Here is a 25,169-nt window from a genome sequence, read left to right on the forward strand (position 1 = left end):
GAGGATTTGTTATTCTTTAAAGATTTTTTCACTTGGCAGTTTGCCTCTTTGATTTCTGTTGATAACAATTTGCACTTGCTCAAGATATGCCACTTTCTCAAGTCTTCAAAAGAGCATGTTTATAGAGTAGTAATGTGTGTTTTCTAAGATCTCTTTATAAATTTTAGTCTTACAAGTTCCTATACCCTTGAAACTGAATAGCAGAACAGACTCGTTGAAACACTAGTCAGACCACTAAGGCATTTCTGATGCTTTTATTTCTTATGTTTCCTGATTCATACTTCTGAATGGCCTATGCTTGTGATACAGCTGCACTTTGGTGGTAATAAACACTCTACAGGTCTGTCTTTTATCACCAAAAATATCATTCCTATGATATACCGTAGTAGTTATCTATAGTATCTTTCATTTAGATTACAACATTGTGTAGAAAGAAAGCACATCGTACAATGCATACAGACAATAAATATCAAGGAACACATGAGAAATAATCTCTTTTTCCTCTTTAGGTCACCTGGGAGCCTTCCAAAACATCAGGGTTATGACTAGAGTCATGAGAAGGAAAGATTAGTGAATCAATTAGTCAAAATAAGTATCAAACATCCTGCTTAACACACAGTGAACATAATATACAGCTCTCAAGATTTTTGTGATAATATTACATCATTAAAAATCTACTGGATTTCAGCTGCCAAACTAGCTTGAGATTCACTTAAATCAGTTTTTTGTCCTGCGCTAAAAAAATAAACATATCAGACACCTAGGAAGAGAGCTCCTTTCACATCTGTAACGTAGATCAGTCTAGATGAGCTCCCAAAGGACTTCTGCCCAAATAAAAATATAATTCAATGCTCTAGGTATAGCCAAACATTAAGAGGGTTATTTCATATCACTCATGGAAGGACTCAGAAAGAGCAGAAGCAAGCAGACATTTTTGGCAATGTGGAAGGGCTCTAAACCAGGAGGTGAACCAAACAAAAGGAGATTTAGTCAAGCTGGCTAACAGTACTTTCTACTCACAGAAAGAAGGCACTCTGACAGAAATGCATGAATGAATGCATGTCCTGAAAACAAAACTTTTGGTGGTGTGAGCTGAGAAATATTCTGCAGTTCTAAATCTGAGGCAGTAGGAGATGATAGATACAAGAGGTAATGAACCTCCACAGCAAAGACTGGCCAGTTCTGAGGGGTTAGGATACAGACAAGTTATCGGTAAGAAATTGAATCAGTTCCTGACTCTGACACAGAAATAAAGATCACGTGGTAGGTCTGGAGGTCTCTCTTTTATATCTGTTTTTTGTGATAGAGACAATATCTGTATATTAATAGAATCAGTAAAGACTTCCTAACTAAATATATAAAAAGAGGACACTTGAAACCAGCGGCTCTAAATAATATTCGTAGTTATACTTGGCAGGATGGAAGGCATCTTTGAAGCTTACGATTAGAAGAGAAAAAAAACCCAAACCAAACCAAAACATGACAATCCCCTCAATGTTCTATTAATGTTTTGTTTCAGGGTTCCTACAACCCATTACAGTAGCTTTTTATTTCCCGTAACAAGCAAGACCCGTCATCAAAACCACCTACTACATTGCTGGTCTCTACTTTCTGTGCAAGGTAGGTTAAAATATGATGTCTCTTTTCCAGGTATCTTTGCCCTAACATAGGTAGTTACCTGAACATCTGTATTTCTCTACCTGTCCACAAAAGAGAAGCTGGAACTGGTAGGAGCCAATAGATCCCTCAGTTTGGAGAAATACGAAAGCTAAAATCCAATCTGCTTTATGGAAATGTGTTGGATCCAAAAGGGAAGGTTGCAACATGCTCTTTACATGTGCCTAAGGGAATTGAAAGCACAGTTGCCCTCAGTAAAACTTTTTTCCTCTCCCAGTGATGTTTTACCAAGAAAGCTTAGTATGACAGAATACTTTCTCTGGACAAATTACCCTCTAAATCCTCACAGAGCTTGTACACGCATTTATACAAGTGCTTTCTGTTCTGTTGGAAACTTTGTCACTTTCTTCCAAAATTTTCTTCGCAGACAACTATTTCCAAATTTGCTACATCTTTATTCTTCAGTGAATCAGAGTCAAATGTATAAAGGAAAACAAGACAATTATCTGAAAATTATCAAGTAAATCTATTCTGCTTTTAGATAGGATTCAATTTTTAAAATGTATGTGCACTTGTATCAAATCATTTTAGGACATCTTTTTATTAGAAGAAGAACTAAAATGGGAAACTTTGCAGACAAAAGACCAAGTTTAAGGGATAAACAATAGAGCAGAACAGAGAAAAAGACTTTCTTCAGGAAGCTAACCTGGAGATGTGGCCAATCTTTTCTCTGCTTTCCTCCCTCCCTCAAACCACCAATGTAAAATATCAAGCAAGTGAAATACAGTGTTAATTTAAATACTACTTTAAAATAGATATTAAATCTATCATAGATATGAATGCCAAGACATCTGTTTTGTTTGCTAAGCAAACTTAGAAAGTGTTTTTATGCTTTTGTCTTTTAAAGATATCTTCATGAGGTGACTCTGTAATTGCAGTTAAAAAACAGGCACTTTCAACTCTTATGTTGAGACTTCATCATTCTTCAGTAATGCTGCCTCCTGCTGGATTTGGGGTTTCCTGCTTCTTTTGGGATTTTGTCCAACTGCACACCAAAGCTATGGCAGCATCCCAAGATGATACATCATCAATCAATGAAATCAAACTTGAGTATCCTGCACTAAGAAAAAGACTCCAGGGGTCTCTCACATCACAGACCAAAAGCATTATTATATCCCTCTGCTTATCACTTAACAACTGGGTGAGAACCTCTTTTGTTTGTCTAAGGAATTGTTTGTCTATCTTGGGGATTTATGTTCACATTCTTACTGGAATTTAGTACAGTTTCACAAAATGTTTTTTTTTCAGTAAATTCTAAATAACAACCACGATGGTAGTCTAACTGAATTTGTAACTCCATGTGAAGTTTATGAAGCTCCTATTATTTACTACCAATACAAAGAAATATGATTACAAGTAAAACACCATTAAAACAGACTGAACATTTATCCTGATTTTTATATTCAAGTAAAACATTCAATTTCAATTACAACAGGTAAGTTTTAACATTTTATTTTATTAAATAATGGAGGCATAAGAATAACAGTTCAAAAAGGATAATGAAAAAAACTGATCAAAGAAAAAATGCTGACTTTGAATTTATATTCAATATTTATGGGCAAAACATAAGAGATTTCAGCAAGTCTGAGAAAGAAATACAGCACATTACAATCTAGAGAAACGACCCAAATTAACAGTTTGCTAAATAGTGCCATGTTAACTTTTACAATATCCCACAAAGATACAATGAAGTTCTATTTAAGTAGAATTAATTTTATATATTTAAAAAAATAAACAGGGGAATTTATAAACCATTGCTTTAAAAATGTATAAGCAACGAATCTAAAGTTTTCTTTTAATAAGAAACAACTGAGATGGTTAAATGATTCTTAACTTCAAGAGTTAATTTAATGCAGTTTCAGATTACTGATTTTTTAAAAATAAAGCAGCGCCACATTGAATCCACTGGTCTTGGTTTCCTCCACAAGGTACATCAATATTTGTCACCACCCGGTCTCTCTCCACGCTCGTGTAGACTGGTAAAGATATGCATTCCTCTGGAGAATATGGACCACATGCATCCTGTCAACAAACAAGCACTTAGTTATCACTTAAATAGACAACAAAACATGAGAAAGGAAAAATCTCCAATGATACAGTATCTAAAGCTGGATCTTAAGATACAGTTTAGACACCGCAGCCTTGGACAGGCAACTCTTGGTCCAGGCTACAAAGGAGAAGCATTACTAACAAAGCAGAGACTTCAGAAAATTTGCTAGACTACTCCGTAACTAAGCCTCTACTTTTCTCTCCAGTTTGTTAAACTGAAAACATGAGAGAGTATGTAATAGGGGTGATCCTGTGAACTACATATAAAAATCTTCCTTCAGCTAAAATCCCCCAAGATTACCTGTCAAAAGCTTCCGCAAGCCAGGGGCAAAAGAAGTGTTGAACAGTTCCCAGCGGGGAGAAGGCGCCTCGGGAGCCCCTGTGCTGTACTGCAGGGAGCTGCTAAGCCGGGCAGGCTGGAGCCCCGGGGCAGCCAGCGCTCTGGGGAAGCCCTGCTGCCTCTCCTCCCGCCGGCAGCGGAACCCTGCTGCTCCTCCAGCCCCGGTTCTCGTCTGTGTCTGAGACACCTGCACGTGGGATACTTCAGGAACTGTGCCCAAAAAACCCTTACCCCACACTTTCCAGGCTACCATCTGGAATTAAACAATGATTTCTAACATCAGTGAATCCAAATATAAAAATTGTTCTCTGATACAGAGAGAGCTACTATACCTCGCATTAGAGTCTCACAGGGCCCCCACTTAATGCAGGATATTAAGAGGAACCCAGAAGTATTAACCACAATTTAGTTAGTCCAGGACTTAAAACAAACAAACAACAAAAGCCTAAATTCCCTAGTCCTTTCCACATACTTCTAGCACTTCAAGACATACAAGCACAGGTAAGAAGTTACATTATAAGTTAAAAAAAAGCAGGTTTGATAACTTTTTGATTTATTTTTTTTTAAGTGCCTTTCAATAACACTGATCACAGTTGCAGTTGTGGTTCTGTGGCACTAATGGAAAACAGGCCATTTCCATTAAGCGTCTAAATAGGAAATTATCAGCTTAACTTTAAGCATTCAGATTTGAACTGAGTGCTTTCAACTTCTGGCTGAATTAATTTGTAACTAGTATTCTCCTATACACATACTTTCCTACCACACAGCATCAGCAGTACCAATATTACAAAGATTACAATTATATCGTAAACACTACTTGGGGAAGGACCTTGGTTGGAGTCATGGCTTTACCACTCAGTCTGTATCCTGACGAGCAAGCAATGCTCTTCTCTCAGAACAGTCGCAGCTCCTCTCCGCTTTCTGTACTACAGACTGTGTGCACCTTCGATGCAGTTTCCTCCGAGGGCTTTGCACAGGGCATTGTCCCTATGCATGACTACAGAACTGAGCTCAAAGACTCAGTCTAGACTTCCTACAGCATGTAATTTGGGTTTCAACCCATGACGCATTTATTTAGTGTAAATAATTCAGGGTTTGATTGAATTGATATATATTAAGCATGTTTTCTGTCATACTCAAAATCTCGTTTCCTGTCAACAGGAAAACATCAGAAGATTTTCAGGAACCAAATAACAAAGCAGCACACTCATCAGAAAGGAATTTGGAACAAAAATTAGGGTCTTTTTAATGTAAATCACTAAAATGTGAGTTAGTGAAGCTCCAATATTAGAAAATAACTAAAAACAGGAAAAAAGGAAACATGCAAACAATAACTATTTCAATCACTTCGCCTTGCATGTCAAGTGTAAGCCATTTCTAAAGAATTTTGTTGTTCCTTTTGAAAATCAACTTCTTGTATCTTTTGAACATCAGTGTTTAAATCCTTACAAAAGGTCTGTGCACTATAAGAGTTCTATAGAATAACTTAATAATCAGAAGCTGGTCAAAAGAACTCAGCTGTTCTCAGAAGGATTATACTTACCACAATTACCCCTTGGTTAACACTACTGAAGAAGACAAAACACTGGCCAGTCTGAGAGTAAAATGTTAATCGGAGAATTTAAGTTTTGCCAAAGCTGGGAGGCCAAAAGTTGCCCAGTTTGCCTTCAAAGACCTCTTTTTACACCTTTTTGGGTCAAAATAGCTGTTCTCATGCCTTTCTCAATCCCACTGATGTTTTAAGGAATGACATTATTCGAGGGTTAAAACCATTCTGTGAAAGTCTTTTTGAACCACAAATCCTTATGTCCTTGGCTTACACACAGTCCCAAAATTCTCTGTCTAGACTGCCTCACACACAGTTCCATCCTGCTTAGTGACACCCTTCACAGCTTGGGATCTATCAGTGAATTAAAACTGGAAAGGACCTTCACAGTTTAATGAGAATAAGCATCATGTTAGTAGCTCAAAATACTCCATTTTGAGCACTGCAGCATTTTGAGGGAGTTCTCCCAGAGACATCCTGTAAGCTTTTTTTTTTTTTTTTGAGAGAGAGTACACTTTATTTTAGTTTGGTTGAAAATGACCTCAAAGCATTGCATTATAAATATACAGATTTTTGCACATTAGATTTCATAAGAGATATTTATGGGGAGAAGAAAACAAATTCAAAACCTAAGAACCCTAAGATAATATGTTCTACTTCATGCACTCTTCTCCTAAGGACAGGATAATGAGACAAGAGGAAGCGCATAATATACCGAGTCTGCCTTGGTTTCTGAGCACAGTGTTTGATTGTGGTCAATTTTTACAGTGAAGCCCACAGCAAAACAACTTAAGGGCAGAGCAATTCAGAAATGCTCTCCTTAGAGATACTTTATATCTAAAATCTGGGCAGTTGACAAGTTTTGGCCTGTGTTTTAAAAGAATTATATTTTTTTCCAACACAAAGACTTCAGTTGCTATTCATTTCAAATATGAGGTACATTGGAAGAAGTTTAATTCACTGATTATTGAACTATCTCACTTTTATGTTTTATAGATAAAGCTCTCTGCTGATGTCACATATTACTTCTGGATCTTTGAATTTTAAAGAATATAGACAGTTATTCAGAAAAACACTTAAGCATCTGTTTTATCTCTAACACAAGATGAATGGTTTTCAGAACAAAGAGGGTTACTTACAATCCTCATTTTCAGAGTGCATAAGATAAACATTTGGTGTTACCATGTAAAACTATGTATATTACCACCCCCCCCACCACCACTGCGTGTATATATTAAGATGTCTGGCAATTCCATATTTATCCTATGCACCACCTTTCAAGTAAATTAGAAATCTGTTTACTTCTCTGAACAAAAAAACCCTTGTAAACTACTAAAGAACTGAAAAATCTTTCACTGGTCAACTTTGTACCAGGTTTTGTGGTGTTTCGTTTTGTTTTTTTTTAATTTTCACTATTTTCTTTCCCATCAAAGCTGGGAGCAGTAGTGCAGATGATGGCTAGTATTTACTTGTGTGTTCAAAGTCTAAATCATGACCATTATACTTCTAATGCTGTACTATAATATAATGCTATACTTACTTTGCTGGGAATAACAATGAGGGAAAAAAAAAAAGTTGGGATACAGTAGTGTGTTAGCAATGGAGCTCCTTGCACAATATCTATCACAATATACCAGAAATCTCATCATCGCCATAATTTATAATTAATAAACTCAATTCTAACTGAAGTTTCAACTACTTGGGTCCAGTGAACTTTTTAACATTCTTCTAACCAAACCTAGCCTTCTCAAGAGAGAACTCTGCAGAGTTCTCTAGGTTGCTGAATAACAAACTCCTCTAGTTAATAAATTCATTTGCTCGATGAGTTAATGTCTACAGGACAGGGTAAAATGTGACATTATTTTTCATTTTTTATATACTGCTAATTTTATTTTTTGTGATAAAGAAGTGGAAAAAACCTGCATCCACCCTGTTTCTCACTTTCTAAATTTACACTTGATTTTTGGTGCAAAAGTCTTAATCTATTTTCTTTTAGATCTGTATGTGGCATTCTTCTCACCTGTCTGTCCCAGAGTTAGCGGTCTAGGCTGTCTCTAGGGTCACATCTAGACAGAGATTTATCCCAGTTACCTTATGATGGGATGGACTTCCTGAGATGCCTATCTTTTACTGAGATCAAAGAAGGAGCTAAAGCAACTAAGTCATACCAGGCAACTAACTTTTAGACAGCTAAATTTAGATGAGATGAATTCTACAATAAGCTTTCTCTGAGTTATAAGACTGCAAGTATATGAACTTGTAATTCCTACACATCCTTGAATAAGTTCTATGTAACTTTTTCCTTTATTTATCAGAAATTGTTATGACAATTGGAGAGCAGAAGCAGTAACAATTTTTACTGTTTGGATTACTTCACTTTCATCTAACATAGTTCTTCAGACATTGGTTTTTTTTTAAATTAGTGTAAGTAAGTAGGTGAAATTCCTTCTTTGCTTACAAATCACATCATATTCTCTATCTTTTTATTGCTGCTGCATTTTAATTTAATGTTTAAAATGCAAAGAAAATATATTCTAGGAATGAACTCCCAAACTCATGTATACATTTACTAAATACACTTTTGGAAATATGTTAATGTTTTTTAAAAGACAAGGAAAAAAAGGTATGACTGAAACAAAGCCCTTGTCTTAATCTAAACAATAGAAGCTAAAAATATTGACAAAATTATAATAAGTTCTTGTTTTCTGTAAAAGAAGTAACTGCTTTTCCTATTAAAGACAGGGATTTTTATTTTGAAATGAGGGGGAAAACAGGTCAGCAACATCATACTGAAAAGTTACTACACAGAAAACAGCAAATTATGGGTCTTGAAAGTTTAGGGCTTTAAATAATTTAGTACCTGTGGAATCCAGGCCATGTAACAAGGGAGAACAGATGACACACTGGGAGAATCATGCAGATTTTCTGAAAGTCGATTTCCATCAAAACTGCAACCTTCCAGTTGTAAGCCACTGATCTGCCGTGGAAATATAAAATATTCGAACATATATAACAGACTTGAAATATCAGTAATGATTACACTGTGCTTTAATAAAGGATCACCCTTTTTACTGTGACCAAATTTTTAAATAACAGGAAACTAATTTTTGTAATGTTCTGTGTGAGAATAGGAAACATGATTTAAAAGCAAGATTTGGACCATGCTTTGGCGTGAACTTCCTCTGATTTGGATTCACATTCTTTGAAATGTTAGAGAAAAATACCTGCAAATGTCATCATTTATGAAACTGCAGTTGCCTGGCATTAGATTAATGGAAATATGACAGCAACAGCCAAGTACACAATCATTACAATGTCAAGAAGAAGAGAAGAACAATCACTGAAATAAGCATGACTTCCTGCTTGGAAGTCTGAGCACAGCTTTCAAAGAATGGAATGTGCGATTACACAGCTTCTGCAGAGGCAAACAAAATATATTGAAATAATATGAGAGAAGATTTTATTTAACATAACTCAAGATTTCTTATATAAACTGTTGTTTGGAAAAATTAAATAAGAATCCCATATGCTTCTGTAAGTAACTATGCAATGCTTTATATGTAACATGTTTTAAGTTCTTTCTTTTAATTAGTAACTACTTTCAGCCTCTGAACTAAACATTCTCTTTTTTCTTCACTGAAGTCCTGCATAAAGTAATGACAATGATATCTAGTCTGCATTTCTTCCAAATAAAATTTTCAGTATCTGTTGATCATTTTATTTTCCCAGTACAAATAATAATAGATTGCCAGTATAAATAATAATAATAATAGTCAGTTTGGCCTGCTGAAGTGAGAACTTCAATTTCAGCAATAATAAAACTTAACTCAGTAATAACTTTCATGCAGCTTTTCAAAAGACTAAATCTTAAACTGGAGCAGATGTCTAACAAGCCACAACATGAAAATCATCTGTTATACTATCATACTAAAGCCCTGAATTAAATACATAATAGCGAGGTAGGCTTTCACCAAATGCAAGGTTCATAAAGCAGTGCCAGAACTAGGAAATACAATGCTGTTGGAAACTGGATGAGTGACCACATAACCAGAATGGAGAAAGGTATCACTTTCTAATACATTTTCTCTTGCAAGAAATTGTAAAAAGTGTACTAAATTTTAAAAAGTGGTTAAAGTATGATGTTACAAAGAATATCAGTATCATAGAAGATGTAATGGAAATAATTTGCTTTGGTAATTACAGTATTCTAAAATTATTTATTTGACAACAAAAGTTGCAATTAAACAGTAATACAATGGGGGTCACTGTCATGCTTGAAAAACAATGCTTTCCTCCCAAGTGTTGGGGTTTTTTTGTTAATACTTTACTAACAGTATACTAGCTAAGATTATGTTTTGCATTTTTAATAACTCATTATTCTTTTGATTGTAGACAAGCATTGCAGTCTTCAAACATTTGCTTCTTTAAAGTCGTATTTCTAACTCTGAGCTGAGGACTCTTCCTTACAATGTACAAGATGCATATATACATATTCTAACATGAAAAAAAGGTTATAAAAGATTGCATTTTAAAAAGCTATAGAAAAAAGCTGTGTTTCACCTTGGACAGACAGTGACCAGAGAAGTGGCAACATTCTTTGAAACAATCTGTGCTCCATACAGACTAGGACTCACAGTAAAGCCTCCAAAACCATGGATAACCTGAACCAAAACCAAATGGAAAGCTCAGAATAGTATGGGTTTCTCTAACTTTACCTTCCACAAATTATTATAACAAGGCCTTAGTGAAATGAATTAAATTTTTCAGACTTTCTGTTTGGAACTGCAACAACTTTTTTTCTCCTTCAACTTCTTGTCAAAAGCTTAAGGTCTTCTCTTCGTTATGAAAGTGTGACACTCTTCTCCCTTCTCTTGCCAAGATTAATGTGATCTTTCCTTTGAATCTTTCCCAAGATTTTCAGGTCTGTTGCTTTTAAGGTACAGTGTTAAAATTTGATTTCTTTCCAAATTCAAAATCTCTCCATACAGATAAGATTTTGGAAAAAGCTGGCTTTATCTAGTAAAACAGAAGTTTGGGTGTCAAGAGTCTTTAATGATAGCCTATATACATTCCAGTGTCACTTCTTCTGTCTTGCAAGAACAAATATGAAAAAAAAAAAAAAAATTGTAAAAGGCACAAAAGGAATAAAGTCTTACTAATGATTATACTGAGGCTTTCCTAAAGACTCCTTCCTACTGCTTTCTGTTGTTAACATCGATACTTAAGGCCTCGCTTTATTGTATGCACAGGTTCTAGGTCACACTTTATCTCACTACACTTGTGATTGAGTGCTTTCAAAGCTCTTATTTATCACTATTGCACAAATATTAGAAAGATTAATCTCATATATTCTTCTTTCTGCCCTTCCTGCATTCTGCAGAGATGTTTGTTATGGAGTTTAGTTTGATAAATACGTGAGTTTGGCACAGTTATTGAGGAAAGACTAGTCTGATGAAGAGGTTTTAAAATTTATTGTTACGGTGTTCGAAGGCCTGGCCATCCTGAACATCTCTAAAAGAAGTTTCTATAGAAGTGGGTCACCTATTGAAAAATCTGTTTCTACTGCACACACATTTCTTCTTTTGATATTGGCAGTTCCTTTGACATTATAGTTATGTAAAATAACATAATTTGATCTCCTGGAAAACTTCAAGCAATCATAGAAACTCTTTTGAAGATGAAGACCAAAATTTTGACTTTGATTCAATATTAAAAGACACTGAAAAATATAAAACACCGGAACAATGTACTTTCAGATACTGTTTGGCTGAGTACTCCCATAGCCATGTTCTCATTTCTATGACAAACCGTGTAGAGAAACTGCAACTACTATGAAGGACATGGATTTCACAGTATCTATAATTAGCATGTATAGTATTTTTGCAACTCAGCTCAGAGCAATGGCTGGAGTTGACCGTAATTTTTAAAATTTTAATTCCTACAAAGTATTTAACATTTTGCAACTATTGGTACTTGTTCAGTTTCAAAAAAGCTATTGTTACACATTACAGATTATGTTTCTTTATGTTTCTTCTGACATTTGTAGAAAGTGTGATGATACCATGGTCCAAAGATCTCTGTTTCCAAAATTTCAAATTCTCTGCAATTAATTTTTCCTTACTATTTAATGCCATAATTTCCCATCAAAAGATACAAACTACAGCAGACTTAACGAAGTCATATTTTCACTTCATTACCTCTACAGGTATTTCAGTGTTGAGGTATACTGTAAAAAAAGACCTTCTAGGGTGACTTATAACAGTATTTCTGTCAATTTCTAGGAGTATAGTTTTGATATTAATGCTGATACTACGTATTTCAATATTATAGTATTGCAATAAATTTTTGTTTTTCATTATGTATATGAAGCTCTGCCCAAGCTCATAGCACTTACTACCCAAAAAGACTCTTACCAAGTTTCTTCCTTTCTTTCATTCTTTTCTACAATAACAGAAAATGGAATGCCAAAAGGAATGACTACCTGCTTTTGTACAACAGCACAATCAGTGCACAAAGCAAATAGAAGAGATGTATTTGCATATCAGTATGTGATTATATTGCAATAGCCATACATTTTCAGTACCTTTTGTTAAAGCAATCCAAAGTGATATTAATAGGTGTAATTTTATAGAGATTGATTCTAAATCAAATGTTCACCATATCTTACTAGGAGAAATCTACTCCACATCATACGTTTAAACTATCACCTGAATTGACACTGATAATTTAACATCAGATTTGATAATCCACCCAGATTCAGGTGTATTCTTGGCCTGATTGAGTGCTCCTCTGCCTACTTTGTAGTTACATTGACACTTCTAGCACTTCATACTTCTAACTTACAGAAGATCACACAGTATATTATTTGAAATTTTTGGCACACAAAGATCATTCCACATGTCTACAAATGCTGAAGCACAATGCCATTTTTTAAAAGTGCAGGAAGACTGAAAAAGCATTTTCATCATACAGATCATAATGAGATTTCCACCTTCTTCTCCTTTTCAGAAAAAATTCTAAGCCACCAAAAATTTTTAAAATTAAAGGCAAGAAAAAAAATCTCAAAGAACATGTCTTCAAAACAGTCATTAACTGACAGTGTGACTAAGAAAGTTATACAAAGTATGTGTGAATCTTAGGTTTAAATTCAATATTCATCTGCATTCCTAAATGTTCCAATCCTTCATCAAAGATATTCTATTAGAATAATTAAATATCCATTGATTTAGGGACTTGAGCACGACTCTCCCATATCCCAAAATGGATTCCCCCAACCATGTGAGTACAGAATCAAGTCTCTCGGTGGAAATAGTCACACAAAGTGAAATAGCACCATTAGCATAAATTGAGACTGATAGGTCTCAGAATAGCCTATACCACGATGTGGTTCTTGTAGGGGATATGAGAGATCCAATTTTAAACGTGTAATCTGAATCATGTGAAGAAGTCAAATGCAGTATCAACAAATCAAATCTCCTGACAAAAATAAATCATATTTACTAATTCTACCAATTATTTTATCACAATCTTTCTGATGGTCTGAAGATCTATCATACATGAGAAGAGAGTGTCTTAGCAAAGAGAAATGAATGCAGGTTCATGCCACTTTGATAATATAATCTGAAGACCTGAAAGTTGCCAAGGGGGAGAAAAACAGCAGGATTGGGTATACCCGAGTTTATCTTATAGACAAAGAGCTGTATGATTAGGCAGGTTTGAAACTGAAACACAGTAAATCATTATGAAAAGAAAACTTCCAAAGGGAACAAAAAAAAGGTATTTGTGCAGACACAATAGTATGTCTATGCATATATACTATTAACTGAATACATTCATATGGATACATATGAATACAGGATGCCAAGAAACATTTTACATTTATTTCAGTTATCTTATTCTGCACACAGCTGAAATGGAAACAGATCTCCTTTCGCTTATGAACTGAATTTTTAAATGGGAAAAATTTCTTAGTTGTCTTATCTGCAGACAGAAGGATATCCAGTGAGGAAGTAACAGTTAAGTATAAGGCTGCGATACACAATTTCAAACTTGTAGTGGCCTAGTTCACTGAGGATCGTACGTATTTAACCACTTCATGTGTAGCCTAAGCCAGCAAAAGTAGACATGTTATTTTTTTTGCTAATAATTTCCACCTTGTTTTTACAACATCCTGTTGTGATTACAATTTGTTTTCTTCTATCTCGCTCCTATGTAAGATTTGCTATTCATGTATTCTACTAGCTATAGAAGAGATCTTATCAGCTCTGGTGCTTTTATACAATGATGATATCACCTTTAACCCAGTAGATAACTGGTGTTCTTCATAACAGCATTGTATAAACTTAACATATTTTTTGCATAAGTCTGGAAAATCTTTAAATAACTCTGATACCCTATGTCTCCATGAGACCTGTTTATTTAAACTTCCAAAATGTGACACGTTTAAAAAAAAAAATAATTTTACCTTCAGGCAATTGACCAAAACTGCTATGGTAGGACCATAGCAATTGTAGGTTTTCTCCATCAGTGAAGAAAGACAGGTATCTCCTGAAAGTTGTTTAACCCATTTAAGATCTGTATTGGTGCATGTCTTTCTTCATTGACAAAATGAGGTTGGTAAACTCCAATTTCCGATTTTAGTATCTAAAATCAGGTGGGATAAAACAGGGTCCCAGCCACCTCACCACAGCATGTGTTTAAGGACTTACCTATTCTGCTGATTGAATTTTTTTTTTAGTCCCCACTCAAAATAGTTCCCCATTCTATAAGGTTAGCCTGAATTCTTGACTTTAAATTTACCAGTATCAAAATTCATATTGCTCATGTGAACCAAGCTTAACATGCAATCCAGAGGATCCTTATCAAACAAGACACATTTCAGAGGATGATTTTTCTGAATCGCTGACATTTTAATGCCCTAGTTACAGTCCATGTGGTATTTAGCTTTACTAATGTGAAAGTTTTCCCCCAGTTCTCCAAGAGCACAAGGAAGGACTCACAGAAAGGAATCTAAATATTCAGCATGGCAAAGGGTTCCAAAGCCTTTCTGTACATCAAAGATTCAATGAGCAGTGAAGATTCTGGCAAATACTTACTAATACAGATTCACTGAATATTGCTTTTACAGAGGAAAGGATAATATTCAAATCAAGTAAGTAAACTTAACAGAATTCCTACCTTTCGTTAAAAATAACCACTCACCTAACTGCTTCTACTATTCCTGTGGCAGAGAATTTGCTCTTAAACAAAACTCTCTTTTTAATTTTGATTTCTCTTGGAACATAAGACTCATTCTCGTAAAGCGATAGAGAATACGTTAACATTTTGCCTACATAAAACCGTGACTGCTAACAGTGTATTCTAACTAATAATACCAAAAATCTACCACATAAATTTCCACATAACAAAGAATTATGAGCTTCAATACACCTAACTGGAGTGTTGTTATAAAACTCTTTCCTGCAATTACCCTTTAATTCTTTAGTTTCCAAGCAGCTATTTCAATCTAGCAACTGTAAAATATTGTAATATTTTTTAGCATATGAAAATACTTGGATAATATTATTCACACATGGAATTCAGGTATTTGACATTGACTTCTGATGTTTTTCAAAGATAGTAGGATGGTTTTGAAGAAGTCCAGGCTTCTAGGATCTGCAGCTGACAGTTAGCCTGAGTTTGAATGAGTGGTCTGAGATGTGAAATTCCATTTTGGCTCATAGCTATGGACTTAGAAGTCTTGGCTGAATCCGGAACCTTAGAACACGTGATTTGCAGGCTCCGAGGTTTATCACATCCCAGGTTTATCCCAGGGAACCAAATTGCCCTAGAAGTCCCTTGGTTTATTTATCTCCAGGTTCTAGACTCCCATCTGGTTCTCATTAAATGAAGCAGGCAACCATTACTCTTATTTAAATACCAAGATTGAATAATTTTCTAAATTATATTCTCTAGTTCCAACAGGAATTAATTCATCAAAGTTCAAAAGTCTGTATTGTATGAAGGTCAGATTGGATGATTACAGTTATCTGTAGAAGTTATCTTTTCTGGACTTACAAACTGTTAATACTTTAGGAATATGAATTCTTACACATTCAGTATTAGTAATTTTAGATAGTGTCAGCAGCCAACCCAGAACCCTAATAACTCCCACAGCCTGTGTCTGCCTGCATTATCAGACTAGAGAAGGTGCCCTGCCACTTGCTTTCTCTCTCCTAGTCTAGCAATCTCTCTGCTTTAGCTGCACATCAGCACATAGTCGCGTGGCGAGTGCCCTTACTTATTCACCCATGTTTCTGTAAGAATGCAGTTTTAAGTGCCGTGCTCTTTGCTGAACACAGCACTTTGAGCTGTGCAGTATCATCGTGGGACCAACATACCCATTGGAAGACGTAGCATAGAAAACTTATTTTGTGAATTCCCTACAAAACTAAGTATAAAAAAGGTGCAAAGAGAACTGGATTCAGCCAAAGTGGCAGTGCCACCTGAAATGTTAAGAAGCTAAACTGAACCATTTGAGGATTCATCTCTGCTGTCTAAGCAATCAGTAGTGACTTTATGGTTGCTGGCTATAGTCCTAAGCATCCGTTAAAAAACTGTTGGGTCTTTATCATATCAAAAGCTAGTCATATTATAGTTTACTTTGGTTTGTTTACTTCCTTAGAAGTCTCTTTTCAGCGATACCACTAACCAGCCTTTGTATCTCAGGTACACCAATATTAATAGCTCAGTTATAGATACATAGAAAGTTTATGGACAGATGACTTGGACTATGCTAATAAAACATCCTCATAAGAATCTAGTAAAACGTCTTAGCAGAATACCTTAACTTGGAGTTTGCCTTCCTGTATTCGCCCTTTCCATGATGCTGTAAATTTAAGGCTGTCCACTGAGCAGCTCATTATTCTGCAAAGGAAACATATATACAGTAAATCTTAGAGACATATAACAACAGGAAATGAAATACAAAAACAAACCCCATGTATTTTCAATGTGTACCATACCATACTAGGTCTTACTTTGAAGAAAAATAGGTTTTTAATTTCATCTAAAATAAAAAAAAATAATCAGCATTTAAACAAGTAACTCACAGCTATTCTACTCCAGTGCAAGTAATAAAAATGAGATGACTGATGACAGAAATTGACATAATTTGTTGGATCTGTGTCCTGAAAATGAAATAACCATCTTCACACATAGGGAGCAATAGCACATTAGCACAAATAGGTGGATTATTTTTCCCTTACCTTGCAGTCTCCTGGCGTAACGCATTAAGAAATGTGTCTGGATGAAACAGTTCTGAAAGGTCAAGGGTGTCTGACAGTAGCTTCTGTTTCTCTGCTTTTTCTACCCAATTCTAAAAGAGAAAAAAAAAAAAAAAGGAAAACAAAGAATCCTGAAGTTATTGCCTGATTTTTTAACATTTTGTGTTAATGTGGGCTTGTCAATTATTATGATTAATGAAAAATGTTTGTGTAAATATACTGTAACCTCAAAGATTAATACTAATTTCAATTATTTCAAACTGGTAAACAGAAAATTAACACCATTTAAGAATATAAAGAAAACCAGCAGTTTATGTGCAATGTGACTCATCCATTCTAAATAAACTTCTGTTCCATTCTTTGTACAGTGCAGCTCACTTTGTACAATGAAACTTTTATCAAGTTTCTAACATTCTATTGAAACCCTGTTTCACCTTTACTAACAGTAGACTTTATGTTTTCCACCCAAATGGTTGTCATTACTGTCTTTGCTTTACTAAGTTCAGGTAAATAACTGCATTCCTTTCAAGTATGCTTTAAGATCATTCTTTTGTGTAAACTGCATATTAAATTCAAGAAACACCTGATTTTCAATCTGCAGTAAGACTTTTTATAAGTACTTACCAACAATTTGTTTAAAAATATCTCTTAGTATTAGGTTGATACTGCCATTTTTAGTATATTAGTTTGAGACATGAATTCACAGAATTTCTGATAAGATAAAAACTGGCCTCCGTTATATTTGGTAATAAATGAGACTAATAGAGGTGGGGGGAATAACTGGCCTCAATGACGCTTACAGAACACATGCCCCAACCTGCTTGTTTCACCCTGTCTTACATGCAGCTATGAAGCCTGTCACTAGGAGCAGCAAGCTTGGAATTTCCCATCAACGCAATGCATTATGTGCCAACGTGAGAAAGACACACATTGCACCTTGCAATCTTGATAAACCATGTGTCTTAAGTAATGAAATCTGAGTTTGATCCTCAAAACACTAACAATCTCAGACTAAAGAATTTGTTATCTTCAGAGGCACCTGAGTGGTTATGCAACAGTCCACACTCAAGGGCACTCAACACGACACTCAAAATCCTGTGTTTTGAAACTTTTATACTGTACATCTTTGGTACAATTTCTTTACATGGTACAGTCACAGTCCTGACTATAGTACTGTAGTACAAACGTTAAGTTACTGTACAACCTACTCTGTAAGTAGTTGCAAGCCATATGCTTTTGCACAGAAAGATTAATGTTTAATACTAAGCCAGAAAATAATCAGACTAGGATTCCACATACTATCACTAAACAAAGAAAAACTATGCTCCTTTTTAATACCAACTACTAGAAGATTATGAAATTACTCTAGTCACTGAATAAAAAATCTTGGAAGCTACACTCTCATTACACAATGCACCTGCCAGGCACCCATATCTTGTTTAAAAAGTACTTTACTGTATTTTTTGAGCTCCTGACAGACAAATAATTCCACAGAAGCATCTTGGAAGTGACAAAATCATCCAAAATACAATTAAATATCACTCAGTAAATTTTATTTTGTCAGTGTCAGACACATCTCCATAATGTTTCCACTTCAAACACTGAAGTTCAAACAATGTTCAAACACTTAATCAGTGATCTTTTTATCTGTCACATCACTGATTATGAGCCCTCAACCCAAATGATTATGAATCAGTTAGGATATTTTTGCTTTCCATTTTCATTAGCTAAATGTACACACTTAATGACTCTTGTCTGCATGATTCTTTTAATGACTTTATGTAACAGTCTCTTTTATCATATAGCAGTAACTCTGCATTCTGGTGAGGACAGATTTTGTAAATTGTTTTGTGTAATAAAAGTAGACACAATCGTTTCAACTTCTATTTAATATAATCATTCTATTGCTGTCATCAAATAAACTTTTAATGTAACTGCTAAAGAGAAACACTGTCAGGAACATAGATGCTTATATTCCATCCAATTAAAAGACCAGTATGGGTGATATTAATTCTGAACTCATATAAGTAAGTAGCACTAGGAAATACACAATAACAGAAACTTTCATTAGATCACAAAAGCAAAGCTTGTAATTGCTTGTACTGTTCTACATAAAGCTGAAGGTATAGCTAATTCGCAGCTGTTTAATAAATAATTTAAGATTTAAATGCAATAAATATTATAATAAAATGTATTTTACAATACAAGTGTAAAAAATATCCCTATGGTTATTCTCCTTTTTGACTTATATGACCACATGGCTGCATGTTAGTGAAGTGCTACAGTCTCAAAATACAACACCACTCTATTAAATGGATCGTTTGTCACTAGTACATCCACTACCACTGCCATAACGCTTAGAAGTGATCAGGTCTTGAAGGGAAGGAATTTTAAGCTAAGCTGCAGAAAGACTGAAGTGACATTTCTTGAAAGGGAGAAATTCTGTAACAGATTAGCTACAGTATCTTCATCTCCCTCTTCTATCCCAACTCCAATAAAAACATACATGGACTTCATTTGTCAAAGTGATGCAAAGTTGTTTGACTTCTTATTGATCTTGGATGGCCATGTAGCATTTCAGTCTGACGGGCCTTCTTCCATCACCAACGCAGTAGAAAACTTTGCCTTTCCTGCCAGGTAGGCCAAAATAATCCATGCATTTGTCACTTGCCAGCTGGATTACACTGAGAAGACTACCATCATCTCCAAGATGGTGTAAAATCTAGCTACTTGTCTCTTTGTGGCTCAGGCCAATACCCATGCTCTCTCAACTGCTCCCTCACTCCTACCTCCCATAATATGGTCTTTAACAGGTTTACTGCAATTCAGGATTTGTTTTTCTTCAAAACAGCTAATAGTCAAGATCTAAACTCACTAAAGGCAGCTTTCAGTGTATGAATTAACGCTACATTTTTCATTAGATATGGGAGCTATAACATCTGACAAAAGGCATACGAAAGCTGAAATGTTGTATAACTTGTTTTAAAAAATAAATTCACATTATATCAATAATTTCTATTATACCAATAATGTGGTCTGCAAGTCCAAATATCCTAACCCTGAAAAGATTTATATTACAAAATAAAATAAAAAATCTATCATACTCTCTTCTTTGTAACTGTTTATTTCAGTATTTCAATATTTCATTATTTCAATATTTCCTGAATCTTTCAATATTACAATGAAACTGGAAATTGAAGTTTGAACTGTGCATGATAGATTAATTTAGCATATGATGATTATAAATATCATATCAAAACTTATCAGCAATACCCAAAATGCTTGCAAAGCAATACCTAGAAGCATATTTCAAAATTTCAATTAATGTGAGGTTCTGTTTGGTATAACAAAAGGATTTTTTTTTTTACAAAAATAAATCTCTAAGTGCACTCTCAGGTGGTTCAAATATTTTTTCATGTCTCTTAACATCCAAGAAGCATCTATTCCATCTTCAGAGAGAAGGCTTTCGTATATTCTATAATCCCAAAGCAAACCGAGCACCTCATATTGAACAGTGGAAGGAATAAAGAGGCTGCCAGATTTTCACATTATCATTTATACAACTTCAGCATCACAGAACTCCTCTACAATGAATCAAGAACTTTTCCTTCAGCTTTTTTAATTCGTTCCAAATGTATTCTTTCTACTGGTTTTCTGTTGGTGTGGTCCCAGAAGAGAGATATTGAATATCATATAAATCACTATAGAAGTGATTTTATTTTCTGTGCCTAGATGGAAAATTGTATTCAGTGTTATATGAATATGCATAGCCAGAAACCATAGAGTACAATTCTGGTTTTCCACTCATTTTAGAGGGATTCAAAGCTACTAGGGAAAAAAAAATGCAGGACTTTTTGGATAAGTCTGAGAGCAAACAATGGTGAGTAGCACTGCTAGTACTAGTACGTATTCAGTTAACCAACGTTCAGATTAAGGCAAAGGTCAACCAAGCAGTTATGCTACACTCCTATTTTCCTCACGGTGCAGCAGCTGTTCCATAGGTGTGCTCCTAAGTGTTGGCATTCAGTAGTAAATGCCAGCAGAAGTAGTTGTATTACACTCCAAAGAAATGAAATAGAGGTATTTTTTCTGGCATTGAGCACAGAGGGGGTAACGCGTAGCTTCTCAGGAGCAACTGGCATACAACAATTTTCTTTCTTGTGGTAACTTTTTTTGTATGTGAAATCTTTGAGCTATTATTCTTGAGCTAGTTGTCCTTTATTAAATGAACGTGTGAATACTGCAGTATTTCAGGTATATGATAAGGTGTTGGCACATACTATCTTTCAAATGGTAAATCACATAGGAATTTTTAATTTGGAGTCTTATTTTTGTTTTAAAATAGTTTTATTTTCTTTTCTCTTTTTTAAAAATTTTATTTTCTTAATTTTTTTATTTTAGACCATGCAGACCAAACCTGCTGGTTAGTGCTTTAAATAAAATACCATTATTTCTTTATTTCGGTTTGACATGTCTCAGAAACCCCGTTTGTTCAGGAAGCCTGAATACTAACACAACAGCACAGTGTTAAGCATAAAAATTCTGAGTCCATTAGCATCAATGTGCTAGCTAACGATGTGCCAGAAGCAGATGTGCAGTAAGGCATAGCTGAGGGAAGCATTAACAAATGTAATCTCATTCCGGTTACTGTGTTAATTTATTTTTATCAAAACAGGAACTTAACTTTCCATGAAATGCTGTTTCCTACATTTAATAAGGATACCAGAATGATGATGCTGCATAAGAACTGTAACATCATATTGACAAGTTCGTGATTGATGTATGCCAAAAATATCTACTTTCAGATATTTCCTATATGGTCACTAAACACAGAATCCAGTTAGACAGTACTCTTACGCTTCATGCCTTCTAGTCTTTTCTTTCTCCACAACTGAATAAATCAGTTACTAGGTGCTAGACTGCATTTGCAGTTATGTAGAGTATAACTGGGTAAGGAAGCGTAAGAGCTAGAGCTATTCCTTGGTAGAACCAGAAACTACAAAACATGCAGAGCAGAGGGGACAAACATTCCAAGAAACTTCAGTGTCTTCTCCTTCTGAAAGAGATTAGAGTCCTACTTCCCACCTCCACTGGTAAGAGGTTGCAGGGGAGGGAAAACAGTGGCACATAACATTAATTTGCAGATAACAGACAAGACTGCCTACCATAATCCTTGGACAACGTCAGAACTACATCAGACATAATTCCTCTGCAGAGCTCTGGAGCAGGGATGCTGAAATCTAGATTGTGATGGTGCTGGTGTGACTAAACACGGGTACAGAATAGTCAATGTATTAGGCACTAGTAATGATGGGATACACTGCAGTGATTTGTTTTATAGTACCAGCTTGAAGGCTACGTTACACACAAGGAGAGCTTATTTTGCTAGGGGCCATTTTCTCTGGTCAACATCCCGTGAGATACAGATTTTCCATTAAGCATCTCCCTCACAGACCTTGTTCCTCTTCTGAAACAATGACCCCTCGGACTGCAGTCACCAGTCTCTCTCTTTCTTCTTTTTTCTTTTTAACTGTTTACCAGTCATTTATTTTCTGTTAACACCCTCTCTTGAGGCTGTCAAAATTCAGAGAAAATCTCTCAACCATGCCTGTGTCTCAGAACTCTCCTCTGTTAGCAACTATTAAGGCTTAACCTAATTCTCAGATACGTATGCCATGGTTATCAAACACAGTGAAGCAATCTAATCAGAAATTGTTTAACTCGGTGGGGTACATATCCCAAAATATACCACAATGAAAAGGCAATCTATTTTTCTAGAAGGAAAAAGAGATCACAGAATGCAAACAGTGGCTGATACAACCCCAGTCTAAGCAAAGGAAGTGTATGATTGCATGGCCATGTCTGTGACATGGCATCCTGGGACACACCATGCTGGCTCATGCTAAAGCTACTTACACTCCATTGAACAGAACACTGCAACATGGGATTACTGCTGATATTATCAAATGGTTTGTTCAACAAAGCATAACTTTGTGTAGACACGGAAATTAATTACGATTTTTTTTAGTTGGTGTAATAAGCTGGTATGGATTGTTGTTTGTTCCTACATAGTAAAGCCAAGGCATTTAGAGTTAAGGTACCTCAAGTATAACATATGAGTTATGTGAAGCCCATAAAGCCTTTAAACCAGAATGGGAAATTTTTTATTGTGGCCAACCCCAACAGAACAGCTCATCATTAAGGCTGTAGGTGTCTTTCAGATGTCCTGTCACACTTGAGGGCTAAGAGAATACTGAAGAGCAGTAGTATGGCATGAAGCTTCATTCAAACCTGTTCTCAGGAAGTAACCCAGAGAAAGAGATGTTATGGAGTAATTTAGGGAAAAAATATTGCACACTTTGTTAAACAGCTCGCTCTTCTTTATTTTTTAACTGCATTTTTGTTTTCTTTTTTTTTTTTTTTAGATACAATGGGTTTAGTTTTAGAATTATTTCTGTTATAGAAATAATTCATTCATAAAATTAAACAACTGGCAGAAATAATATCTATGTCATTTTGATACCTACTGGAAGAAATCTTGAAGTATCCTACAGTATCATCGAATCATAGAATAATTACAGTTGGAAGAGCTCTGGAGATCTTCTAGTCCAACTCCCCACCCTCGATGAAGGGCCAGCCCAGGGTAGGTTGCTCAGGGGCTTCTTCAATGATATTTTAAATATCTCGAATGATAAGAGATTCCACAACCTTCTCTGGGCTGCCTGTTCCAGTGTCTGACCATGCTGAACATGATTTTTTCCTTCCAAATGCCTAATCAGAGTTTCCTTTCTTGCAACTTGTGTCTGTTTTCTCTTAGCCGATCTTAGTAAGTGCCACTATGTGTGTCTAAGCAATACATGAAACATTTGAAATTTTCAGGGCATATAACTAGATATATCACTACTGAATATTTAACATTTAAAAGAGAAATACTACACTGAAGTGGCACAAATCAAGTGCATATTCATTAGAGCAGATCTGACCCAAAAGGTACACTAGAGAAGGTCTAAATTATAAAGTTATAGACTTTAGGTTGAAAGGGACCTCTGAAAGTCATCTGATCTAATCACAGCTGTAAGTAGGGCCAAATTCAATGTCAGTTTAGGTTGCTCAGGGCATTGTTTACTCTAGTTCTGTATATCTCCAAAACTAGAGATTCCACAAACCTCTCTGTGCAACCTGGGCAAAGTTTTTTCCAACCAAACAGCCAAAAACTGGACAAGTGCTTCAGATGTGGCCTCAAAAGTGCAGAAAAGGAAGAAATAACAACTCCCTTTGACCTTTAATAAGCTCATTAAGAATTCTGCATTTCTATGGTATCATGATATCATGGGTGACACATAGTTTTAACAAATTTGCAGCTAATAAGCAACACAATTTTATTTTTATTATACTAGTAATATCTTACTGTATTTTTTAATTGATGGGTTCTTCTGTTGATACATTCAAATCATCAATTTTTACTTTCTCAGTCTGATGAGAATAAAATATGTGAATACACATGACTGAATAAATCTTTTTTCTGGCTTCATAATTTCCATATCTGAATAATGAACAATATTTGGTTTAGTTCTAAATTATTTACTGCATTTTGCCTGATATGCAGATAATTTCAGTTGATTAAATTTATCACATGGGATCATGAAATATTAGAAATGACACTGAAAATGGTAATTACAGAGAACCTATAAGAAAATACATCTTATGTGTAAGAAAAAGCATACATAACACTGTACAACAGTATAAACCTGGTGGTAATTTTGAAAGTCAAGCTCAGATGTAGAGAACAGGTTCCTCATTGGATCATAACTCTCTTAGTTCAGAGTGACTACATGGAATTAACAATATAAAAATATCACTGCCTGCAAATGTGCTCTTACACATTCTCCTCCATGTAAGGGCACACATTCTAAGTGAGTTGCTATTTATAGCATTCAGTTGAATACACTGGAAAACATACTATAGAGCAGGAGGGTATTTACCCTTCTTGCCTTTAAGCTTCATGTACATGCCTAAAATGGGGATCTAAGCTTCCTCTCACTCTTAAAAACTCTTCTCCTTTGACACAAGGTTTGGTTTTTTTTTTTTTTCTCAATTACTTACCTTGCTGAACATTTAGAGACAAAGACCACACCAAGAAGAACTCTACTAAGACCAAAAATACCCCCAAACCCCAAACCAGAATGCCTCTGTGTTTACTCCAGTTTTAAAATACAGTCATGACAACAGAGTTGCTGAATGCACTTGCATCCTGCACTGCTTGCTTCATATGAATGTGAATTCCCAAAACTAC

General features: G+C 35.1%; 1 protein-coding gene across 2 annotated transcripts in view; it reads right to left on the minus strand.

The window, feature by feature from the left end:
- Nucleotides 1-2,012: 2,012 nt before the first annotated feature.
- DYNC2H1 (dynein cytoplasmic 2 heavy chain 1) overlaps nucleotides 2,013-25,169 on the minus strand; it is a 187,834-nt gene continuing 164,677 nt past the window's right edge. For both annotated transcript variants that reach the window (XM_030042296.2, XM_030042294.2), the window contains exons 86-89: nucleotides 16,859-16,968; nucleotides 16,436-16,517; nucleotides 8,473-8,589; nucleotides 2,013-3,699 (exon numbers count right to left, since the gene is read on the minus strand). In XM_030042296.2, coding sequence (XP_029898156.1) covers nucleotides 3,541-3,699; nucleotides 8,473-8,589; nucleotides 16,436-16,517; nucleotides 16,859-16,968 — 468 coding nt within the window. In that variant the 3' untranslated portion in view covers nucleotides 2,013-3,540. The remainder of the gene's footprint in view (nucleotides 3,700-8,472; nucleotides 8,590-16,435; nucleotides 16,518-16,858; nucleotides 16,969-25,169) is intronic.

The sequence above is a fragment of the Aquila chrysaetos genome, chromosome 19, assembly GCF_900496995.4.
Source record: "Aquila chrysaetos chrysaetos chromosome 19, bAquChr1.4, whole genome shotgun sequence".
Taxonomy (NCBI): Eukaryota; Metazoa; Chordata; class Aves; order Accipitriformes; family Accipitridae; genus Aquila; species Aquila chrysaetos.